The sequence below is a fragment of the Clupea harengus genome, chromosome 4, assembly GCF_900700415.2.
Source record: "Clupea harengus chromosome 4, Ch_v2.0.2, whole genome shotgun sequence".
Classification (NCBI taxonomy): Eukaryota; Metazoa; Chordata; class Actinopteri; order Clupeiformes; family Clupeidae; genus Clupea; species Clupea harengus.
The window spans coordinates 18,589,477-18,611,792 of record NC_045155.1 but is presented as its reverse complement, the minus strand read 5'-3'; the positions used below and the strand labels follow the sequence as shown (position 1 = coordinate 18,611,792).

Sequence of the window (22,316 nt, the reverse complement as noted above, 5' to 3'; positions counted from 1 at the left end):
ATAGAATGTGTTTGCAACCTCCCTCTCCCTACAGAGGACGTCAGGACTAGAACTGACAGACTGCCGGATGTGAATGGATTGGAGGTGTGAGAGGTCAAGGGTCAGGGCTCCAAAGGTAGCTAGGTGCTGATGAAGCAGAAATGTAGCCATGGAGGAGAACATCCAAACGCCATTAAAGTTAAACGACCTGAGGTTTAGCTCACTGCAATAAACTTGCTATTATACTGTAATGGTTATCTTCCAAGACTTTATGGAGTCATCTTCAGATGTTGTTGATACTTTGATTGATACTCAAGAGAACAGAGCGTTCTTTCTTTTCATCAGCAATTACAAAACAAAGACTTTAGATGCTTGGCTGCTGAATTCAAACAGAGGCTTATCCCAAATGCTAAAACACCATCATAAACATATCTGGACCCCAGACCATGCCCCCCGTGGTCAATCCCTCTGGACTCCACCAGCGGTGCGGAGGGACTTCAAAGCAATGCCCATGGCTACAACAACATCATTTTCTAATTTAGACTTCCACAAATGTTTAAACACCCTTAGTCCTAGCTTCAGGGCTGTTCTCTTACAAAATAACTTGTGTCAGAATAATACACAAACACAAATTATTACATTCTATTATAGAAAGGCTTCCAAAAACACACCAAAACACACCAGGACAAGCATGAAGTCACACACTCATAAACACGCATGGACACACACAGACTGAATAATACGCTTAGATAGTCACACTCCCTGAAACAGAAACACACACACACGCACAGTCTCCCCAAACCAACGTACACACTTTCTTAAGAGGCCCAACAGTAGGCCCACTAGTAGCCCACCAAAATTCCATTCAGCTCCACACAACAGATCCAGAAAGGGGGGGGGGGTTAGGGGGTGAGGCCTCTGTTCCAACAGGAGCCCCGCAGCTAGCCGTGACGCAGTCAGCACTGTTAGGAAGCCTGGGGCAGAGCATGACACGACTAGCGCAGCAGGAGGCCCCAAAGCTGATTGTGAATTGGACGGCAATGTGAGGGGCCTTTTTATAATTCATCTCATAACAGTTGGTCATTACGCCGTTCCGCTTTGAAGTCATATGCCACGGGTTGGAGTGACCTCAGCAGAGCTCTTAACTGCTAACAAATGACTGAATGGCACAAACAAGGCTGTGTGTTTTTCCAAAACAGTCAACAAACCTGTATTGTGCAGCAGTGAGAGCAAGGTTTTATGCACTTTAGACTTTAGAATGAATTAGAGACATTACGTGCTATTTTTAAGTGGGTTGATTACTCTGTAAGTGTTCAAGACACATAAATGCTGCAATTGTAGGTGTTTGAACCAAATCCTAAACACCCACTGTCTAAGAAATATCAACAGAGAAAAACTAACCTATACTTATATATTTACAAAAAGTTCTTACCCATTGGCCAGGTCGTCGTCATCGACTTCCACATCCACATCATCATCATCCTCTTCATCTCCATTCAGGCTCTTCCCCTTAAGGTTACTCTCGCCCAGGTAATCAGACTTGAGGTCACCCAGTTCGTCGTCGACGCCCTCGATGAGCTGGATGTGGTGGATCTGGCTGAAGCGGCTGGAGACGCGGAGGGGTTTGGTGTGGGCGGCGGGGCTGCCCGTGGAGGACGGCGCGTCGCCCGCCTGCAGCCGGGGGCTGGACTGGCCCTGTCGCCAGGACAGCGGGGACGAGCGGTTGGACAGGCTGGAGATGCTCCGCGCGTTGGTCTCGTCGCTGTCGTAGCACACGCTGCTCTCTAAGCAACTGGGAAGAGAGGGAAGAAGATGGGTACAGGATGGCTCAGGTCAGATCAGATTCCATACGTGTGTTCAATGTTCATGTGGAACATAAAGCAGTTTACTGAGATGAAATGACACAGACAATATGTATGGGGAAGTTCCAGGGACACAAAAGGAGAGTAGGCAGGATGAGGCAGACAGAGAGTCACGAGGTGCTCCCCCCATCATCCCCTGCTCCACTGCAAGACCAGCCTGGGAGCAGAGAGTTGTAACTACTTAGAATGTTCTACCACTATTTTGTGAACAAGTAGATATTCCTCACGTTTCAGATATGTTTCCCTAATATGCTTTAAATGTAACTTTTGAGAGTATTTTTTAAGATACAATAAAATGTTTATGCACTAAAAACTACTGTGATCACTTCTTAAATGGTTGCAGAATTACACACATTTTTTCCACAACAAATACCATCTGTGTCTGAGTGCTTGACTACTGGCTACCGAGCTTGATCCCAAGGGAGGGTTTGAGCGCCCTCTCTGTCAAAAATAGGAAATGCATCTCATTTCCTTCCCCCCTTTCACATGCGGCCCTTTCAGCAGGATGTGAGTCACTGAAGCTCTCTGGACCGACTGCCACTGGACTGCTCCCTTCCTTAAGATGTTTCCAAAAATGACTCCGGCTGTGTGTGTGTGTATGTTTGTGTGTGTGTGTGTGTGTGTGTGTGTGTGTGTGTGTGTGTGTGTGTGTGTGTGTGTGTGTGTGTCTGTGTGTGTGTGTGTGTGTATGGCTGGGGATTTGGGCGACCTTGTGGCTGACGTCTGCATCCCCCCTGTCCTCTTTTGTCATCGCCGGGGCCCCTGTGTTGGGATAAAATCCTGTCCTACGGGCCCCCTTGGCTAGGGCTAATGCTTTATTATGTTTCCAGGTGTCTGCTGTTTTTATGCATCGGCGGACATGCCTTACTTCCCGGAGGTTCCCGAGCTCAAGCTTTCAGCACCAGGCCCATTGGAATTCTCATCTCTGATTTAGGGCTTGCTGGACACCACCACCAAGAGGATCATTGCTATATCGTCTGTTGCACATGCATGCATTTGCATGACACGACCCCAGCGGACTCACCCAGTGTGGAGGTTATTTTGTGTGGGTTTAGTGTGGAGACATTCCCAGAGGATGCACTGTGAATATGACTGATACCTTTGGAAGCACACTGTAAATGTCCCTGTCTCGCAGCCACAGGGTGTTGCGCAAAATAAACCCAAGGTTCAGTGACGACGCCGGAGAAATCTCAAGGACAGCAGATAGCAGATACTCTGGATTCTAACTGCTTGGAACTGACCGGCAACTCAGAGAGAGAGAGAGAGAGAGAGAGAGAGAGAGAGAGAGAGAGAGAGAGAGCAGGAGAGGCGGAGAGGTAGCCTAATGGAGAATGAAGCAGATTGCAGTAGGGAAATGTATAGGGTAGGTGCTGAGTTGTGTGTTTTCCCTGTAAATGATCTCTGGTTCTGAGTAGCCTCTCCTTGCCTCATGCTTTCAGTGAGTGTAATTGAGGCTTTTGATGGGGCATTTAACAAAGCCATTAAAAGCAGGCAGGGCTTTGGATGGAGGGCTGCTGCAGAGGTCTGGGAGGTGCAGTCCAGTCCAAGAAGCTGTCTCCTTTCCATAAGAAATAGGCAGGCAGGGAGTAGTTATGGTCATTGGAAAAAGCCATAAAATTAGTGATTAGTGCACCAGGCTTTACTACAGAAATTAAACAAAGATAAAGGAGACACACGGCAAATAGCACCTAGCCAATGTCTCAGACTACTATTAATGGAGACGAACAGCATGGCAAAGACAGAAAGATAGAAGATAGAAAATGAACATATAAATTGATGTGCACAGATGAGTTTAGATGTACTTTGTATGTGTGTGTGTGTGTGTGTGTGTGTGTGTGTGTGTGTGTGTGTGTGTGTGTGTGTGTGTGTGTGTGTGTGTATGAGTGTATGAGTGTAGGTTTGTGTGTGCCTGAGTGTGTGTTTGAGTGCTATTGACTATTTTTTTGTATGTCAAACTGTTTTGCCAATACACATTATGGGAAAAAATCAAATTGAATCCATTTTGCCACAACAACACAGTAGATAATGACTGTAAAGCGCTAGGACAAAAAACACTGTTCATGTCTGGCTCAGAAGAAACAGGCTACGGTAGAACAAAGCTAAGCTGACATACGGCTACAGGCACAACCAATATGGGGCTAAGACATGACAAAGAGGGCAAAAGCAGCACAGCAGGCAAGTGTATAAAGCTACTGTACTTTGTGTTTTATTACTGAGTTTATGGGCAACCTTGCTAAGCCACTAAGCTCTGAGCCTTTGCCAGCAGAACCAAGTCACACAGCCCCCCCCCCATTAACAGACTATTAAACGGAGGACTCACAGGCAGTGTACTTCCTGACGGACTGGAGAAACACTCACAACAGTAAACAGCCCCACCACGGCTAAGTAAACATGGCCACTGGGTACTGACAGCCTCCCCTCTGCTCTCTCTCATTTGCCAAATTTACACTGGGATGCTGAAAAAGGCTAACTAATGCTAATTATTTATTTACACTGTATTAATATGTATATTTTATATGTAGAAACAGATGTTTATTTTTGTGTGAAATTTCATGAGGGAAACAGCACTAGGTGGTGATGAGCTTGTTATGCAGCCCTGGTGGTATAAAGAGGATCATGATACATGTATTCGTACTTACTGGAGATAAGATAAATACCATATGTCACACAGTCGGCTCTTTATTTTCCAATTACATTACTTTCATGGGCGGTGCTGCTGTGGAAAAAGAATGGGAGGAGAAATTACCTGTGACTGAGCTGAGCCCCCCGCAGACTGGACATGGTATCTTCCAGGTTCTGTCGGAGATCAAGGACGTTCTGAACAGTCCGCTTCCTCTGTGACTCTGGGTCTGTGGGGAAATGGAGGCAGAGGAGAAAATGGAGTTATTTTACACGTTGTTTATTGACCATGACCGTTTTATGTGACGAGCCAGAGAGGAAATGGAGGTACTCCTGTAATATGACAGCTCTCAAGCAGGGGGCCATGATTGGATGAGGCAGCCAAGATGCCAAGGGGCTAGCCCATGATGACATTCAACTGACCGACCATCAGGACTGTTTCAAGTCTGCCTTTTCTTTGCTTCAGTAAATGCACTTCAGGGGAGCCACTGTGTGAAAGCAGACAATGGAGAGAATAGCATTTCTGAAAAAAGTTCCCTCTAACGTTCCATATGCACCTCATTCCTGTCGAGTTATTTGTAAACACAACATTCAATGATTTGTGGGATGTTCTTGCATATGAAACTTCCTATTTCACCTATCATTGGCCTAATAATAATAATGATTAATAATGATAATAAGGATAATAATGATTATCCTATGGAGCACATGACTAATGTCCCTGTCATTTGGGTCATAGGACCCCTTGCAGTTCAACTATTCTTAGCCATTCTTACGGGCACACCCATAGCCTTTTTATGGCTAAGGATATGCCTTACTGTAATATAGATCAAATGTCTTTGACTGACATGAATATAAAATATGTCTGAGCATCACAGGATTACACTGGTTCTGTGCTTCTCTCCGCCTCATCTGAGCCCAATATCCCTGCGCTCTATTGGTCAGCATGAGCAGCGGGCACTGACACCATGGCACACCCCAATGCCACACCTGTCACAGCCATGGGAGACCCCTCTTACAGGCCCTTCATTGGCACCTCTTCCCATAAGCCCCCCAGCCTCTAATCCTGGTGGCTGCCCAATCAGCAGGGCCCCTCAGCAGCCCCCATGCAGCCAGCGCTCCCACTGGGCCACACATTAGGCTGCCATTCGCTCTAAACCCACTTTTTATTCTTGCTAATCGGCTCAGATTGTGCCATGATAAGAGACTCAACAATTGGTCACCGGGTCAGACGGTGCAGGGATAAAGCAAAGATCTCCAGGCTGTCAGGACCACGGGGGAGTGGGAGCACAGGGGGGTCCCGTTCACCCAAGTCTGACCCCCTAGAATGGTGCTTCTCATGCTCTCTCCCTATGGTCTTATGTGGGGAGATGGAGGTAGGGCTATGTCAGTACATCGGAGGTATACATGCTAGAAAGCCTGCATGGTGTACTGTGGTAGATTTACAGTTAGTGAAGGTCTTTATCCAAGTTATAATACAGTATATCACATAACATACAGTAAAGGCTTTTTGTTAATTTGTTGCCATTTTCAACAATATTTTAGTTCTTTTTGAGGGGAATTTTGTTTTAGTCCAGTGTAACATTGTAGCACTGAAGATGATGTTAATAGGTTGTAATTATGCTTTTTTCAACAGGGATTAACACACCATTTAAACACTCTCAGCTGATGAGTAACTGGGAGGAGGAGAACCAAACCCCATTAGGGTTGCAGCGACACAGAGTCACTTTGTCTCCCAGTGTGATAAGGCTGCCCTTAATGACACCACTTCCTAAAAACGGCACACCCTTCGACAGTCCTTAATTAGTCAAAGCCTTAAAGGTCTCTCCGCTCACAGTCTTGATTGCTCCACATCAACATCTGGGCTTCTGACAGCTGAAGATGAAGTGGTGTGATTTTGACCCCGTTTCAAAGGCCTTTAGGATAAGGGCCATATAATACCCTCTCAAGGTTAGGCTGGTTCAGGGGTTGGTGAGAGGGGTCGGGTACAGGTCAGAGGTTGAGAGAGGGGGGTGGGGAAAGGGATTTCTCAATCCATCTATTTCTCTTGTGAGACAGAGAGACGCTTGCATGACTACAGACATCATGAGCCGAATGGCTTTATCTTATATGTTGAGGACTCGGAATGAATCGGCAGGAAGTGGCTTTGATTAAACGTCCCTTCTTTGGTGTTTCATTCAGAAGCTTGCTCCACACAGCGCATGACGAATGCTCCCTTAATTAATTAATAACGCCGCAATAATGTATCGCTGCGGAGTAGGGCTGGTGGGGAGGATGAGTCTGTAAATGGTTAGAGCTTCAATGGTTAATGCTGACGGCGGAGATGACTAATAATCCAGACTTACTCATTTCTATTCTTACCCCTGAGATGACTGCCATTAGTCTTAGCGGCCAATCAAGCCAAATTGCTCGAGTCTTCTGTAATACAGAACGGCCTCTTTACACGGCAACAGGAAAAATCTGATGTAAGATATGAATTTTGATTGAATGGAACAATGCCTTGAAATGGAAATAGAGACAAATGGCGGTGTGTATCAAGGGAGCCCTGGAGGCTTTCTGCATTCATTTGAGTTAATCAGGCCAGAATTTAACAAGGGGACAAAAAAAATTGAACTCCCTGCTTGCCACCTACAGAGGTGTAGGGGAGACAAAAGATTTATCCGCCATTTTAATAATTCCAATTATGGGTCAGGAGGAGTCCAGCTGTCAGGAATAATGGAGCACATCCTCCAGCTGGGACAGGGGACGCGGAAGGGGTGGAAAAGGCATCCCAAGCGAAAGAGAAGAAGACAAGAGGAGAAACAGGAACTGACCTTCCTCTCACACACCCTCCCACTGCCGCTACCACCTGAACCTCCCGCCCTCCCAGCGCATGGGCTTGCTCCAGCTGGTCGATGCAGGAGTGACCCCCTGTGAGAGTAGGGGAGTCACGGCCCGCTTCGGTGGTGTCCATCGTACTAACTAACAGCTGCAGTTGAGCATGCCCATGGCAACGATCTCACAAACACGCTTAGGGGAGGGGGTGTGATTGAGTCTGAGGCAACACATCAGACATTGATTTCCCATGAAAGTCTGTGTTAATATGATGCATTGATTGGCCCATTTCTGTGAATAAGCTCAATCGTGAGATGATGAAGTCATTGGTAGTGTAGGCCACTGTCAATTACAGCACCATATGGCCACTATTATGGAGTTGTCTTGGAGACAGCAATTTAAAAATAGGAAATGTAATGAATTCATTTCTTAAATGTCCTAAATCGGGAGTGTTTATGCTCTTCTTGGGTTCTCTTCCTTGTCTGTCCCAGCACAAGATGTTCTACATGCATTAGTCACACTTCATTCACAAGTACAGAGTATGCTTGATTCTGAGTATGAGAGTATGCATACTGAAAACAGCATTAAGACTTCTGCATCCTCTTTTGCTTTCATAACCATGATAGGAACGGTTCAATATTCTTTCTGTTTTTGTGTGTTGTTGTTCTAAATATATAACAGCAGTGCCACTGTGAGCGAATCCTACCAGTGGCATAAATATTGAACTGAATGAATACGTGGATGATAGTGTCTATATCAGTTTGGTTTGTATGGTGTTTGTCCAATGGATCAGAGACATCCTCCCCCACTGCACCTAATCAATCCTGCTAACATGTTCAACACAGCTTCCGTTTATGTTAATGGAGGTCTCCTCCTTTAAGTTCTCCATCAGACATGCCAGAGCCTTCCAACTTCCTGTTTTGTAAATATGCCCAGACGCAGCTGTGAGCAGGACTACGGGAGAATTAGGGGAATTAGGGATGCAAATTTCTCTGTCAGCCACAAGCTCCAATCCCAGAGGGAGTTAAATGAATCATGTATGGCTGGTTAAACTGGGGAAGCCCTTCACCTGCACCCCCCATCATACACACACACACACACACACACACACACACACACACACACACACACACACACACACACACACACACACACACACACACACACACACACACACACACACACACACACGCACACACAGAGCTCACCCTCTTGTGATGGAGAGCCAATAGGAGGGGGGTTGCGTGGAGTCAAAGGCACCGCACCAGAATTCATCTGGTCTTTGGCTGCCCATTCGCAGGCATGCAGCCTGATTAAAGCAAGCCAGAGGCAAAGTGGGAACACGCACTGAATCCTAATGGGGTGATGGTGGTGGTGGAGGAGGTGTGTGTGTGTGTGTGTGTGTGTGTGTGTGTGTGTGTGTGTGTGTGTGTGTGTGTGTGTGTGTGTGTGTGTGTCTGTGTGTGTCTGTGTGTGTCTGTGTGTGTCTGTGTGTGTGTGTGTGTGTGTGTGTGTGTGCGTGTGTGTGTCTGTGTGTGTGTGTGTGTGCGTGTGTGTGTGTGTGTGTGTGTGTGTGTGTCTGTGTGTGTGTGTGTGTGTGTGTGTGTGTGTGTGTGTGTGTGTGTGTGTGTGTGTGTGTGTGTGTGTGTGTGTGTGGAAGGGGGTCTTTGAAAAAGGAGTGGCACAAAGCTGAGAGGAAACCTCTTCTCTCTTTTGCAGCACCCAGGAAAAAAGACTCCATTGGTTATTGAGCAGACAAAGCCTGGAGAGGATGGACCTGTATAAAGAGCTTGATAGGCACTTCATGTGCAGGACCACTTTGGGGTTGAGCTCAGCTGAATACTTTCATTGGGTGACACAACAGAGAGGGTGGAAATACAAATTGTAGTGTACTCAATTGTAGTGTAGCAAATAGACCACGTAATTACACTGTATCTCGGGGTGTGTGAGTGCGTGCGCGTGTGTGAGTGCGTGCGAGAGTGTGCGAGTGTGTGCATGTGAGTTTTAAATGTGTGGGAACTGACTTTGGTAAGGACATCCTTGGCAAAAAGTAAAACATAAAAACAGCAAAGAGAAAAACACAGAGGCAAACCTCCAAGTCGTAGCACATGGGACACCGCCCTGGCAGCTCAGAGGGCTATTGTGCAACTGGCTTCATCCGTCTGGCTGATGGCGCAATAAGAAGTGAGTGATGTGTGACACACAAGAACTCTGGGGTCTGAAATGTGCACAGTACAGCATCTTTTACACTTTGAGTCGAATACGTGGAATTCAACCGTGAAATCACAACTGTGCCAAACGTGAACTGTAAGCCAACTGTTTTTCGCAAATGCACTTCACTCCACTTTTACAGGAGACGTGGAGTTTACTTTGGAGATTACTTTGAGTCTTACTGGTAACAAATTACTACTGTATTTCAATCAATCAGCGTCACACTGACGTTGAACGGGGGCAAATATACAGTACTTAAAATCCTTAAACTGTTATTCATTATTCATGTACAGCACAGCTTTGATATACATTACACGGTCTCCCCCATGGTTAATGTCCACGCCATCCTGAAGGATTGGAGTCATTAGGCATGGGGCACCATGCCTGTAGGTGTACCCTGCAGTTAGAAGTCTACTGAGATGAGTTCATACATTTACTCATAGTGCTGCCTTATCTGGGAGTGTCTGTCCTCCACTGTACTGTAGGAGGGTCGATAATGAACTCCTAATGCACAGACACTGCTAATACGGGAGCAACCAGAGCACGGGGAGGATGGCTGCAGAAGAGGTCACGACTAAGAGTCTCATTAGAGGATTCGGAGGCAAGAGGAGGATGGTGTGAAAAGAAAAACGAGAGGAGAGAGAGAGAGGAAAAGGACGTGAGGGGGGAAAAGAGGAGAGAGGCGAGAGGGAAGAGAGGACAGGGGAGACAGAGGAGAGAAGAGAAGAGAGAGTGATGAGAGAGGAGAAGGGGAGAGAGAGGAGAGGGGAGAGAGCGGACAAGTTCGGAGCGAGGAGATGACACGCCTTTGGCTAAATGTCGAGCAAGCTCCTTTTCTCTCACCCGCGTCTATATAGGTCACACTTGGTAAGGAGGATGTTAAATTGCGAGGCTACGGTAAAATCAGGCAAAGTGGAGATGGCAGAATTTGAACTGACCCTCCCAGCTGATTCGCTGTGAATTCAAAGTGATTCCAGTTGAGAATGTGAGGGAAATTAGAATGTTACCTGACAAAGTTGCTCTATCCTCTGAAGAGGTTTTCAGCGAAGGCATTTGTATCTTAAAGCATGACAACACATGATGTCTTGCACGCCATGTTTATAAATAGACTTCTTTTGCCACCAGTGAGTCACATCTCATCACACAGTAATCTCAATCTCAAAGTCAATAACAAAAACAGTTTTTCTAAATATAATTCCCTCTCCATAGATGTCACTGTCCCACTGATGGGGACACTATTGTGTCAGTCACCCAAACAAAGTCTGCAGTGAAAAACCAAAGCTTTAGTGGCGTCAGCTGTCAGCACCGCTTGTGATGTCTCATCTCGGGGGTTTTGAGTTTCCTTTCCTTTCAAACCCTTTTTCATGTTGCTTGGAGGCAAAAGGATGGCCCGGACAACATGAAAAACAGGATATGAAGCACACACACAAACACACACACACACACACACACACACACATGCAGACTCCATCCTTCACATCTGGTGCTGAGAGCTCTGGCCATCCAACGCTGTGGCCAACAGGCCTTTTGGCAATTCAGAGGACAAGGGAGGAGAGACTAAGGAAATGACCAGCTGGATGCAAACATCCCTTCAAAAGTTCAATGACTTCCTGCATCCTCAAAAACCACAGGCAGAAAAAAAGGGAAATGAAAAAAAAATGAAAGCAAATATCTTAATCTTAGTGGCATTTATTTTTCCTTCATTTTAAATAAATTTGTTTTGAAGTAAAGTCACTGTTACATAATCTTCCACAAGACCTCTTTGTTCTCTGTTTGGGGTGGTGAAAGCACATGATGACCCGCTTGAACACACATATTCAAAACATGTCCAGAAACCATGTGATGATCAGATCAGAAGTGTAGACAGTAACAGCTGAAAAGCAAAGCATTGCCAATTGGATGTTTTTTTCCCATGATGGTCACATTCAATGCTGCACCATTCACTGTACAAACTTCAAAACACAGTCTCTAACTGACCAACATGGTCCCTTGTTCTCCAGCATCCTCTCCCAGCTCACTGGAACAGCAAAGGTGACCTATAAATGAACTCCTCGCTCTCATAATGGGCAAAATAGGTTCCCATCTGGCTAGCCTGTGGCTTGTTGTGGGACGAGCGGGCAATGGGCCGAGTCTATATGGGCAAGTGGGCAGTGGGCCGAGTGGGCAGTGGCAAGTGGGCAGTGGGCCGAGTGGGCAAGCGGGCAAGCGGGCAGTGGGCCGAGTGGCCGAGCAACTGGAGGGCTTATGAGCTCTTGCTGCGGCTCAGTAAAGCACCAAACAGCCACAGCTGCATTGACAATAAACCTCCCGCTGCTGGGCAAGGCCTGTGCTTGTGCATCCTGTGTTGGTTCTGGGGGGGGGAGGATTGCTACACTTATCACTGGCCGAGCGCTCGTCTGGCGCAGGGGGCCATAAAAATTTGCGCCCATGTGGAGAAAATTGTTCACAGCCAGCCAGAAGCAACTTCAAGTGACGTCTTTGTTCTGCCTTCTTTTTCTGTGAAACTTAAGCAATTGGGAAAGGGTGCCACTTCGCTGTTCTTGTGCAACAGCAGAGCGTCAACAATACAACAGCCGAGCGCAGGAAGGATGACCTCAGGCCCCGCCTGGCTCTCTCCCCTGGACGGGGACATTGGGAAACCACCAGCTGGAACGCCTTGGACAATACATGTGAAGAAAGAAGAACCCCCAAAAACGAGTCAAACTCAAGCCCTGGAGACGTTTGCCTCCCAAACACTGTCTTCCAGTATGCTCCCCGTACCAGACAAACCCAGAGAGGATTTGGTTGAAGTGAGAAATCATACATGCAGGGGAATTTGCTCAGATGTGTTCTGCACCATCCCTGTGCGCTCACTGGAAACACTGACAGTCACTGAGGCTATTTGTGGCGCACGACAACAAACGCGGAGACGCGTACCGCCGCACAACACGACTAAGCCAACTGGGCTCAGCGTCCCCATAGGATCGACCCTATATGACACGCACTACACAGAGAGCTGAGCGAAAAACAGCTTGTCAACAAGGAATGCATCAGCTAAGCCATCAGAGCCTACGACAGCAACCACACCGCGACGCTCTTTCATTGAATGTGACAGGCCTGATGTAGGAGTACCTTTGAAGACTTGGAAACTGTAAGTGTGGCAGGCCTTGGAGACACAGCACTGCACTTGCATTGGTCACAGCCACAGCCACAGCCACAGCAAACACAGACCTCGTTTGACGTTCGCTTGCATGGTGAGATCCTGTCAGCCAAGCCTATGGACTCTCTAATACATCTGCATGACTCAAGCGGTTTTGGTGTTTGAGTTCCAAGTGATGATGGTAGAGTGATCTAAAATGATGGTTCTGGGCTGATGTACCCACTTCACTCTGAAACCCCACTGGACTATGCTGAAGATCTCCTGGATAGTCCAGCATTTACACCACTGGTAACCATTAAACTCTGAAAGAAAGTCTACATCACAAGACATGCACAAACCAAAAGTGTGCTTTATGTTCAGAGCACCTCTATGTGTAAATTGGCATAAAGAATACTCAACTACTCAAGGATATAAACATAACAAATAATCATAAAACATTATTGTTTTTGCTTGCTTAAGTGGAGACACATTTGAATAATTTAGCCTTATCTGTTGTGCAGAAATATTTATTTTTGAATTTGAATAAAAAAAAAAAAAATTATTTTATTTTTGTTCTTTTGCAATTTGTTCTCACAATTCAAACAAAGATTTTAGAATACTCCACCTCAAGTCTCTCTGATTTAAACCAGTCCAAACTGGTTTTGTGGATATAAACTGTTCAAATTAAATATGACAAATTCAAATTTGAATTTGAATGTGTTTCAAATTCAGTTTTTAATGCAATCATTCAAGTTGAGCAATTCAAATTCAAATATACATTTTTCAAATTCTCTTATATAAATATTTCTGCCCATCCCTTCAAAATCTGTAAATAAGATGCCAGCCGAGGCTGTCCTATCCGCTTAAATCCACATCCACCCCACTCTTAAGATCTTAAGCAGGGGAGCTTCTGGTCATTACAAAGACAACTGATTCAAGGGATCTACACAAGGAGGACCACCTCATATCAAATGAACATCTGCTTTTTTCCACTGCCCTCTCACTCTTTCACTTCGTGCTCTCTATCTCTCTCTTTCTCTCCCTCTCTCTCTCTCTCTCTCTCTCTCTGAATAAGATGACTGAGCTGCTTAGAGACTCAGGGCTGCTTAGAACCACCATAGATTAGCAAATGTATGAACTGATTAAGGTGCTGGGGAATTTGAAATGGTGGCTCCAAAAGATGAGATGGGGGTGCATCTGATTATCACAGCAGACACCTAAGGGGATTGACTGAAATCTGCTGGTGATTAAAAAGCATTGGCCAGAGACCGCAGCCTTGGTGGGAAAGAGTAACACCATTTTATAGGCCTCAGTTAAGACTAAGTAAACCAGGCAAGTGATTTTTGTCAAATAGTGGAGAAACAAATAGTGTGTGTGTGTGAGTGTGTGTGTGTGTGTGTGTGTGTGTGTGTGTGTGTGTGTGTGTGTGTGTGTGTGTGTGTGTGTGTGTGTGTGTGTGTGTATGTGTGTGTGTGTGTGTGTGTATGTGTGTGTGTGTGTGTGTGTGTGTGTGTGTGTGCGGGCATGTATGTGTCAGAAGTGCTACCAAATGAATGAATGAGGTTGGTATTTGCAGTTTCACACTAGCACGCTGTAACTAAAATAAACAGTTTAAAAGAGGGGACATATGGAAAGACCCAAGGACAGACCAGTCAACCCTTCTCATCCTGGTGATCTGATACGCACACAGCTGAATATATTACAAATGTATTTCTGTACAGATAAACACAACAGCGTTTCAATGCTATTACCCAGAGCGAGTTAGTGTCACACAGAGTTAATGAATAGTAGTTTTATAGACACACCAGGGTTTTTATAGCCGTCAGTATCCCTCTGTGTCCGTACCATCAACAGCTGTTGCTGGACACTGGCTTTAGTGTGAGCAGAGAGCCAGGGGCAAAACCACATATGTGCGTGTTTGTGGCTTTATTCAGAGCTGGTTTGTGTTGCCCTCCTGCAGAGTTTTAAGAAGCCCTTGACGCAGATGCTCAGAACCATGCCTTGATTTTGTTCTTGAGTGTAGAGGACTACAAAGTCTGTTAAGAATGGACCGCAGGATTCATGGTAATGTCTTGTTCTAAAGGGGAGCCAAATGTTTCGACAAATACACTTGTAGAGGAAAATAGAGTTCGTTATAAGTGATTTTATATTTGTTATATAATTAGCTACCCATTCTTTTAAGGAACAATACATTATCTGTCGACACGGTGCAAAATAGAACAATATGTCATTTCTATTATGTTCTGACCTCATCTACACTAATGGAAAAATATGTAACTAAAAGCTACAAAAATGTCCCATTGAGAAAAAAGAAAAACATGCTCTTAATATCCACTCCGATCAAATAAGCACATAATCAGGCACTAAATAAAAATGTTAATACTTAGAAACAAGCTGAGGCTGTGCTTTGGGCTGTTGTAGTGCAGAAAAGCACAGAGGTGGCGGATGAGTGAGTTTAGCCAGCTGGGTATATAGACTACAGACTGCCGACAGTTCACAGCAGAAGAAAGCAGCCACAAAGTCGTTCTGGCCCTCTACAAGAGTAGTCTCTTGTGTTCAAGTGCCGTATAAAACCACCTCTTGAAATATGACAGAATTTCTGGACAAGGCACCCAGACCAGCCCCCTATAACTGACAAACAAGAACTAAATATACACTAGCTGGGGCATTCTGAGTTGCAATGCACTGGAAAGTATGCCTTGCGGTCTTCTGAGAGTTATTTTACGATACGCTTAAACATAGGGCTGCTTTTTTGACACAGTTGCAGACAAGCTAGACTCTGCCTCTAAAGAGTAGTTTCCAGAGAGATTGCTGAATGGAAAAGCAAAACAATGCAACGTCCAAACAATAACAAGTTATTACTGAAGGGACAACATTCATTCATTCATTCATTGCGAACGCTAAGCGCTGTGTTTTCACATGTTTAACTAATTGAACAGATTCTCTCGATTCCCAACAGTAGCTTTGCAGACATGCAAAATTAGATTGCAAACAAGATTACGTTAGAGCAATCCACCGAAAAAAAAAAAGAACGCATGGAGAAATGAGCCCTGGTTGTAATGTCATTACATTGTTGCCGCACATTATGTGGTAAGCTGGTGGAAGCCATCAACATATCAACAAAGACCTCAAAGCCACACTATGTAGAGGTTTTTGTGTAAGTGCATATATGTATGAGTGTGTGCACGTGTGTGTATGTCTTTGTGTTCATATGGACATCAGTGTGCGTATGTGTGTGCGTGTGCGTGTGTGTGTGTGTGTGTATGTGTGTGCGTCTGCGTGTGCATGTGCGTGTGCATGTGCGTATGTGTGTGTGGGTGTGTGTGTGTGTGTGCCTGTGCGTGTGTGTGTTTGTGTTTGTGTGTGTGTGTGTGTGTATGTGTGTGTGTGTGTGTGTCTGTCATCCTCATCATACTTGCATCTGTGTATGTGTACATGGACATCTCTGTGTGTGTTTGTACATGTCTATATGGACCGAATCCTCATCTCAACTGTGGTGTGAATGAAAAGCTCCACTAAGGGGTCTATATGAAATAAGCCCAGATGAACCAGAGGCAGAGGGCACATGTGGTCTGGTCTGTAATACACATTACCCTCAGCAGCATCCCATCCTGCTTCCTTTACAAAGACAGGCCTCATTAGCATAGCAGTCACAGAGCAAAATCCATTTCCTGCACCATTCAAAACCATCCTTCACTACAGCAAAGAGACAGGCCTCCAATACCTACATCTGCTTATGTGTAACTGTATAAGTGGAAACACACACACACACACACACACACACACACACACACACACACAGACACACACATTGTAGGATGTATACACTGAAGTACATGCACGCATTAACATTAAACCAGCAGTGAAGGGTTTTGCCACCACAGAGCAGAAATGGCCGTGTGTGGCACTTTTATGTCACCATAGCATGTAAATAGCTAATGGTAATTGCGGTAATAGCATTCTCTCTCCCCTGTCTATCGCTCTGTCTCTCTATCACTTTCAGAGTGTTTCTAAGCATGGGCACGTGTCTGTGTGTGAGTGTCTGTGTGTGTGTGTGTGTGTGTGCGTGTGTGTGTGTGTGTGTGTGTGTGTGTGTGTGCGTAAAGAGATGGGGGAACATCCTCTCAGGCTGTCAGGAGCCATCATGTCCGACTGCCCCACTCCACTTCATGCCTAAGTAGCGCTGCATCGAGGCTGAAGAAGAGGATGAGGAGTGAGGAAGATGAGGCATGGCAGAGATGCCAACGCCACCAGGGACGCCACAGGGCCAAGGGACACACCCAGTGACCAACATGCCATGCTGAGATATCTCACCGCATTGCAGGAATGTTTCACATGACCGCAGTTTAAATAAAATTTGAGAAATGTGTGACTGTCAGCTGAGAACTGCCTCAACCTTCTGGCTGCAGTGCAGAATAGGGACGAAACAAAAGTGCTACAACAAATGTGTAAACAACAAAGGATGGTTTAAATGTTACACATGCAACAGGGATCTCTTAAAGGCTTAACAAACGAGGACATAAAAGGAAGTCGCATTCATCCAAACTATGTTGCCGTTGGGCGAGTGCAACAATTTGTAAATGTGGCCCAGGATGTTTGAAGCAAATGGGTAAATCTCATTATGTTTATGTACTGTTAATCCCCAAATCCTAACCCTCTGGTTGATTCACTTAAAATGTGCCAGACCCACACTTGAAGAAAAACTGATTTGCATGGTAAACCTCTTACGGTCACAAATTAAGAGGCATCTGTCAAATGTTTCTGTGGCACCTAACACATCAGCGCTCCCTTTCCTCATATGGTGAAGGTAGCTTCTTTTGACTGCCCTCACTTTTAACACAGACTTCTGGGACTTGTTTTAATGCAGGCATACCATCACTCTTTTACAAGAAGTGGGTTTGTCACGAGATGCTGTAATGATGGTTGGTGATTCATTGTGAATTCATGCCCATTATTTCAGCTGTCAGTTAGGGCTAGTGAAATTATCCCCTTACAAAGAGCAGCAATTTGACATAGTTCACATTTGATCATGATTTTGTCTTTTCAACCCATACGCCATGTAACCTAGCAACATTAACAGCACATTCACTCAACACTACACAGACCAGCTAGTGTAGAAGATAGAATCAGTAATCTGTGCTATCTGAAGTTAGTCATGCTGTTGCAAGGAGAAACAGCACGAATCTCCTCTTCCCCTCCAACCTCCCCCTCTGCCACAGATGAGCACACACAGAAGGAGGTGGAGGAGGAGAAAACAAGAGGAGGAGGCGGAGGAGAAGGAGGAGTGCTTGCTGCATGGCTGCTCCCAACAGACTGATCAGACCAAAAGGAGTCCTCTGGTAATTTCACTGGCCTGCTGGATAGCATGAATAAAATAAAATTGAGGTCATCTGCTGCACGAGATCTGATATAATTCTCCTCCAATCTCTTCTGCCCCCCCCTCCCCCATCTGGGCCACCTACCTACCCAGGCGAAAGGTGAGGGAAGACAAGGTCACAACGAACAAGGGAAGGCTGGGCAAGGGAAGCCTCACAAATGAACTGAATTCTATTTTCTCCTATCTCTCTCCTCCACGCCCAGTACAGCATCCATCCCTTGCCGTGCCCAAATGAAAAGCACCGATAACAGGCCACGGCCAGGTGCACATATCCGGCCCGTCACACACCAGTGCACCTCAAAGTAGCCAATGATAGAGAAAAAAATGGCACACAGTGACATGGCGCTGAAAAAAAAAACATGCAATATGTTCCAGTTGCCAAAAGGCATTGCTGAAATATCTAGTGGACCTGACAGTCAAGGGAAAGTGGGGGTGGGGTATTTTATATAATATGTATCATGATATAGAGAGAGATAGTAGTTCATTGTGTTGTCCTATTTAATTCTAGTTCCCCTTATGCTGAATGTAAACAAAACAAGCAGCCTGTGCATGCAATACCTGCTGAATGACCTCCGGCCAGAGTGTGACCCTCCCCATTATTCCCCTCTCCTCCCTGCGGTGACAGGGAGGGAAGCGGGGAGGGTACCATCTGTCAGAGGCCCCCTCTGGATCAATGGGAAGCAAAGGAAAAGCTAAATATGTCCCTCACTATGGACCTGAAACCAGTTCAAAAAAGCCCTGGTTTATTTTCAGGGGAGCCCTGATGCCCTTTTCTTCCTGTTGGATTTTGCTGGCTGTGCTCTTTTCGCTACTTCAGAGTTGTGCATGTATTGTTATGTATGTGGAGTGCATCTAGGAAAAGCATCAAATGTGCCAATATGCCCTGGAGGGAGGCGGTGAAATGGCAGCTTTAATCATATGATCTGGACATGACAGCAGCATATTGTTGTGATCCCTGCATTAGGGCAGTGTGTCACGTTCACTAAATGCTGTGAATCCATGCACAGAAAATGATATGCGCCTTGTGTTTTTAGAGTCACCGCGATCGTCTCACCCCCTCTTAAACACCTAATTGGTTTCACCCAATTTTTAGACAGCTGCCTCATGCACATACAATGTAAACAAAGAGAGAGTGATGCTCAGAAAAAAAAGATTAAAAACGCTGTTTGATCAATCGATGAAAAAAAGGTGAACCAGATGGTATCCACTTAGCATAGCTGTAGTTGAGAGAAAAAAGGAGCGTTTCTTAGCAGCAGGGGGTCTGTGAGATGATGAGAGCATGACTGTCTGGGTTGCCGGAGACCAGCAGAGGCAAGCGAAGTGACAGCCCAGGCAGAAAGGGCTGGGTTTGTTTTTGCGACGGTCTGAAGCGCAAGAAGCTCAGGCAGGCAGGTAGGTAGGTAGCAGAGCGCTAGCAGGCACAGCCCATGTTGCAAGAAGCATTCCGAAGCAGCAAAATAGTAGAGTGCAGTAAGGTACTCACCCAACATCTGGCTGAACAGCAGCTGTTCCAGGTCCCCCAGTACGGTCACCACCAGCTCGGGGTCCACCTTCACGAAGGACTTGTCACCCTCTTGCCCCTTCCCACCTCCATTGGTGGCAGCCCCGGAAGGGCTGGTTGCCCCTTTCCCACCATTCACTTTAGCCTTGCTGGTCAGTATCTCGTCGTCCGACTTGCTGTCCTTGGCCGCCTCCTGCGCTTTGCTGATGGGTTTGACCTCAGCGTAGGGCCCGCGAGGTAGGCGGCTAGGTTTGGTTAAGTTAGAAGGGGGCACCAGCTGACTGAAGGATTTAGACTTGCCCGGACAGAGGGAATGCTCAGACTTCGAGAGGTTCCTGGAGAGAGGCGCATGCCCTCCTCCTCCTCCTCCTCCTCCCCGTCCTGCACCCCCTCCTCCGTCTTTGGGCTTCCCCGTCTTGACGTACCCTTGGCCCGGTTTGGCCATGTCGTCCGACCATTTGGGCTGGTAGAGGTGCATCTTCTTCTCGGCGTCCGTGAGCACGCACAGGTTGGTGAGCGACTTCTGCTTGCGCAGGTTGGTGGGCACCGGCAGCCGCCCCTCTGTGCCGCCCGCCTTGTACACCCTCAGCTCCGACCTGGAGGCGCTCTGGGGCAGCCCCGATTTGCCCCTCCTGGCCGCCATGCTGCCCGGTCCCTTAGCTTCCCCTTGGCTGTGTGCAGTCTGGGCTTGGGCGGCCCCACTGTGGTCACTGTCCGGCTCTACTCTGCTTGTGGGGCTACCCCCAGGCATTCTTCCTGTATGGAACCATTTAAAAGCATCAGTGAATCAGGGAAATGAAAGAAAACAGAAATAATCCAGCAAACGAATGCCACTGCGAATGTCGTTCTGGTCTCTCTCTCTCTCTCTCTCTCTCTCTCTCTCTCCCTCTCTCTCTCCCAGTTTCTCCTTTAGCTCACAGGCACCTGTGAACAGTGCCGCTCTGTAAAAATAAATCCCTTCCGAGCAGCAGCAGCAGCAGCAGCAGCAGCAGCAGAGACAGGCACAGAGGAAGGTCCTGTGCTGCTTCACGTGTAATCCTTGTATCAGGTTTATTCAGCATGTAAATCCAGTCTCAGTCTCTCAGGTCTCTCAGCCTTGGGCAGGAGGCTTGCGTCTGTGTCTGCAGCTGTTTCTATGCTGCCCAGTCTCTCTCTCTCTCTCTCCCAGTCACACACTCACTTCCTCTCTCTCGCTGTCTCTCTCTCTCTCTCTCTCTCTCTCTCTCTCTCTCTCTCTCCCGCTTCCTCCTCTCACACTAGTGACTGTCTCCTCCCTTCAGCCCACAGTGAAGCCGCCTGCTGCTGCCTCCTGCAGCAGTCGAATGCCGAATGGAAGGGAAGACAGACGCAGAAACAATCCCTCCCCCTACTCCCTTGAGCTCATTCAACCTTGCTCCCTCCCCCTTCTCCCTCCTTCCCTGTCTCTCTCTCTCTCTCTCTCTCTCTATTGCTTGCTTGCTCGCACTCATTCTCTTCACATACACCCACTTTAAAGATGCTACCCTGTTCACCAGCACATACTGGGCAAACATTAGGGGTCAGGATAAATTACCAACCTTTTGTAAAAACAGGTTCTATTAGCCCTTATCAGTCGTTATCATGCATATCAGTCATCACTATGGCCTCCCTTTGTCCAACCCCTTTCTCCCTCCACCATGAACAGTGTTAATATTAACTGACTGGGCTTTGAAGGGAAGACGGAGGGTGGAATAACTAATATTTGCTGTTCTTCTTTTGTTGAAACAAATTGTTTTATTTACTTACGAATCAGTTTACAGATGATAAAATTAGGAATTATTACAAAGATGTAACAACTGTTTAGCTATTTTATATATCAAATGTACTTTGTGAATGCCTTTGCCTCTGTGGGGTTCATCCTGGTGTCTGCAAATCACTTTAAAGAATATGGATGAAATTGAGTGTTAAGTGGCTAATAATGGATTTGGATTAGTAGGCTGAAAGGTCCTTTTCTTATCTCTGTGTCAAACCTAACCGATTAACCCTTCATTGTACATCACAGTTGGATGTTGGGATTGTTTGAAACAATTCAAAATCAACTGTGACTTAATGGTTGTGGACAAATGGATTAACAATTAGGAATTTTGGCCACAGTTCCATTTAAGCACATCTAGTGCTTGTTTCCCTAATGCGGCAGGGTTTCCATTCTGTCCTAAAGTAGCCGTACTGTGTGCTAGAAGAGGGATGGGCACGTCAGATTAATATGGCAGCCGAGCTCATGCTTGCTCCCAGTAAAGTAAGAAGAAGCACAGGCACGTTTTAATCATACGCTAGAATGGCCAGTCGCCTTTTCTTCTCCTCTTCGAAAAAAGACCCTCAAGCAGGACTTCCCATAACATTTGATTTGCCTTACATTCTATGAAGCTTCCTCTCTCTCTCTCTCACACACACACACACACACACACACGCACACACGCACACACACACGCACACACGCAAACACACACACACACACACACACACACACACACACACACACACACACCAAACAAGATGACTAGGAACTGCAAGTCTGCTAGTTGTTCAAATGTATTTCATATGTACTATATCTAACTGATAGTTGTTGCTATCAACAGCCCTCTCTAAAACCAAAGCGCTCTGCATTTTAAAACCAAGACTGAAATTGAGGTCCGTCTCCTTCCTCAGTAGAGCTTACTGATCATTAACAAGGTATTTGCTCCCTGTCTAAACTGTATGGCCATTGTTGTATGGTTAATGGGAGAGGGAAGCCATTTAACAAACTTCACCTTTCAGCCAGGGTTAGAGCTGGGGGTTTCCTGAGAATAGTTACTCATTGATGAACTGTTATGTGCAAGG

The 22,316-nt window shown here is 46.2% G+C and overlaps 1 protein-coding gene across 4 annotated transcripts in view; it reads right to left on the bottom strand.

The window, feature by feature from the left end:
* LOC105889852 (neuron navigator 1-like) overlaps positions 1–22,316 on the bottom strand; it is a 93,060-nt gene that overhangs the window by 50,941 nt on the left and 19,803 nt on the right. For all 4 annotated transcript variants that reach the window (XM_031566564.2, XM_031566565.2, XM_031566567.2 and 1 more), the window contains exons 5-7: positions 19,464–20,237; positions 4,588–4,690; positions 1,412–1,771 (exon numbers count right to left, since the gene is read on the bottom strand). In XM_031566564.2, the coding sequence (XP_031422424.1) occupies positions 1,412–1,771; positions 4,588–4,690; positions 19,464–20,237 (1,237 nt within the window). The remainder of the gene's footprint in view (positions 1–1,411; positions 1,772–4,587; positions 4,691–19,463; positions 20,238–22,316) is intronic.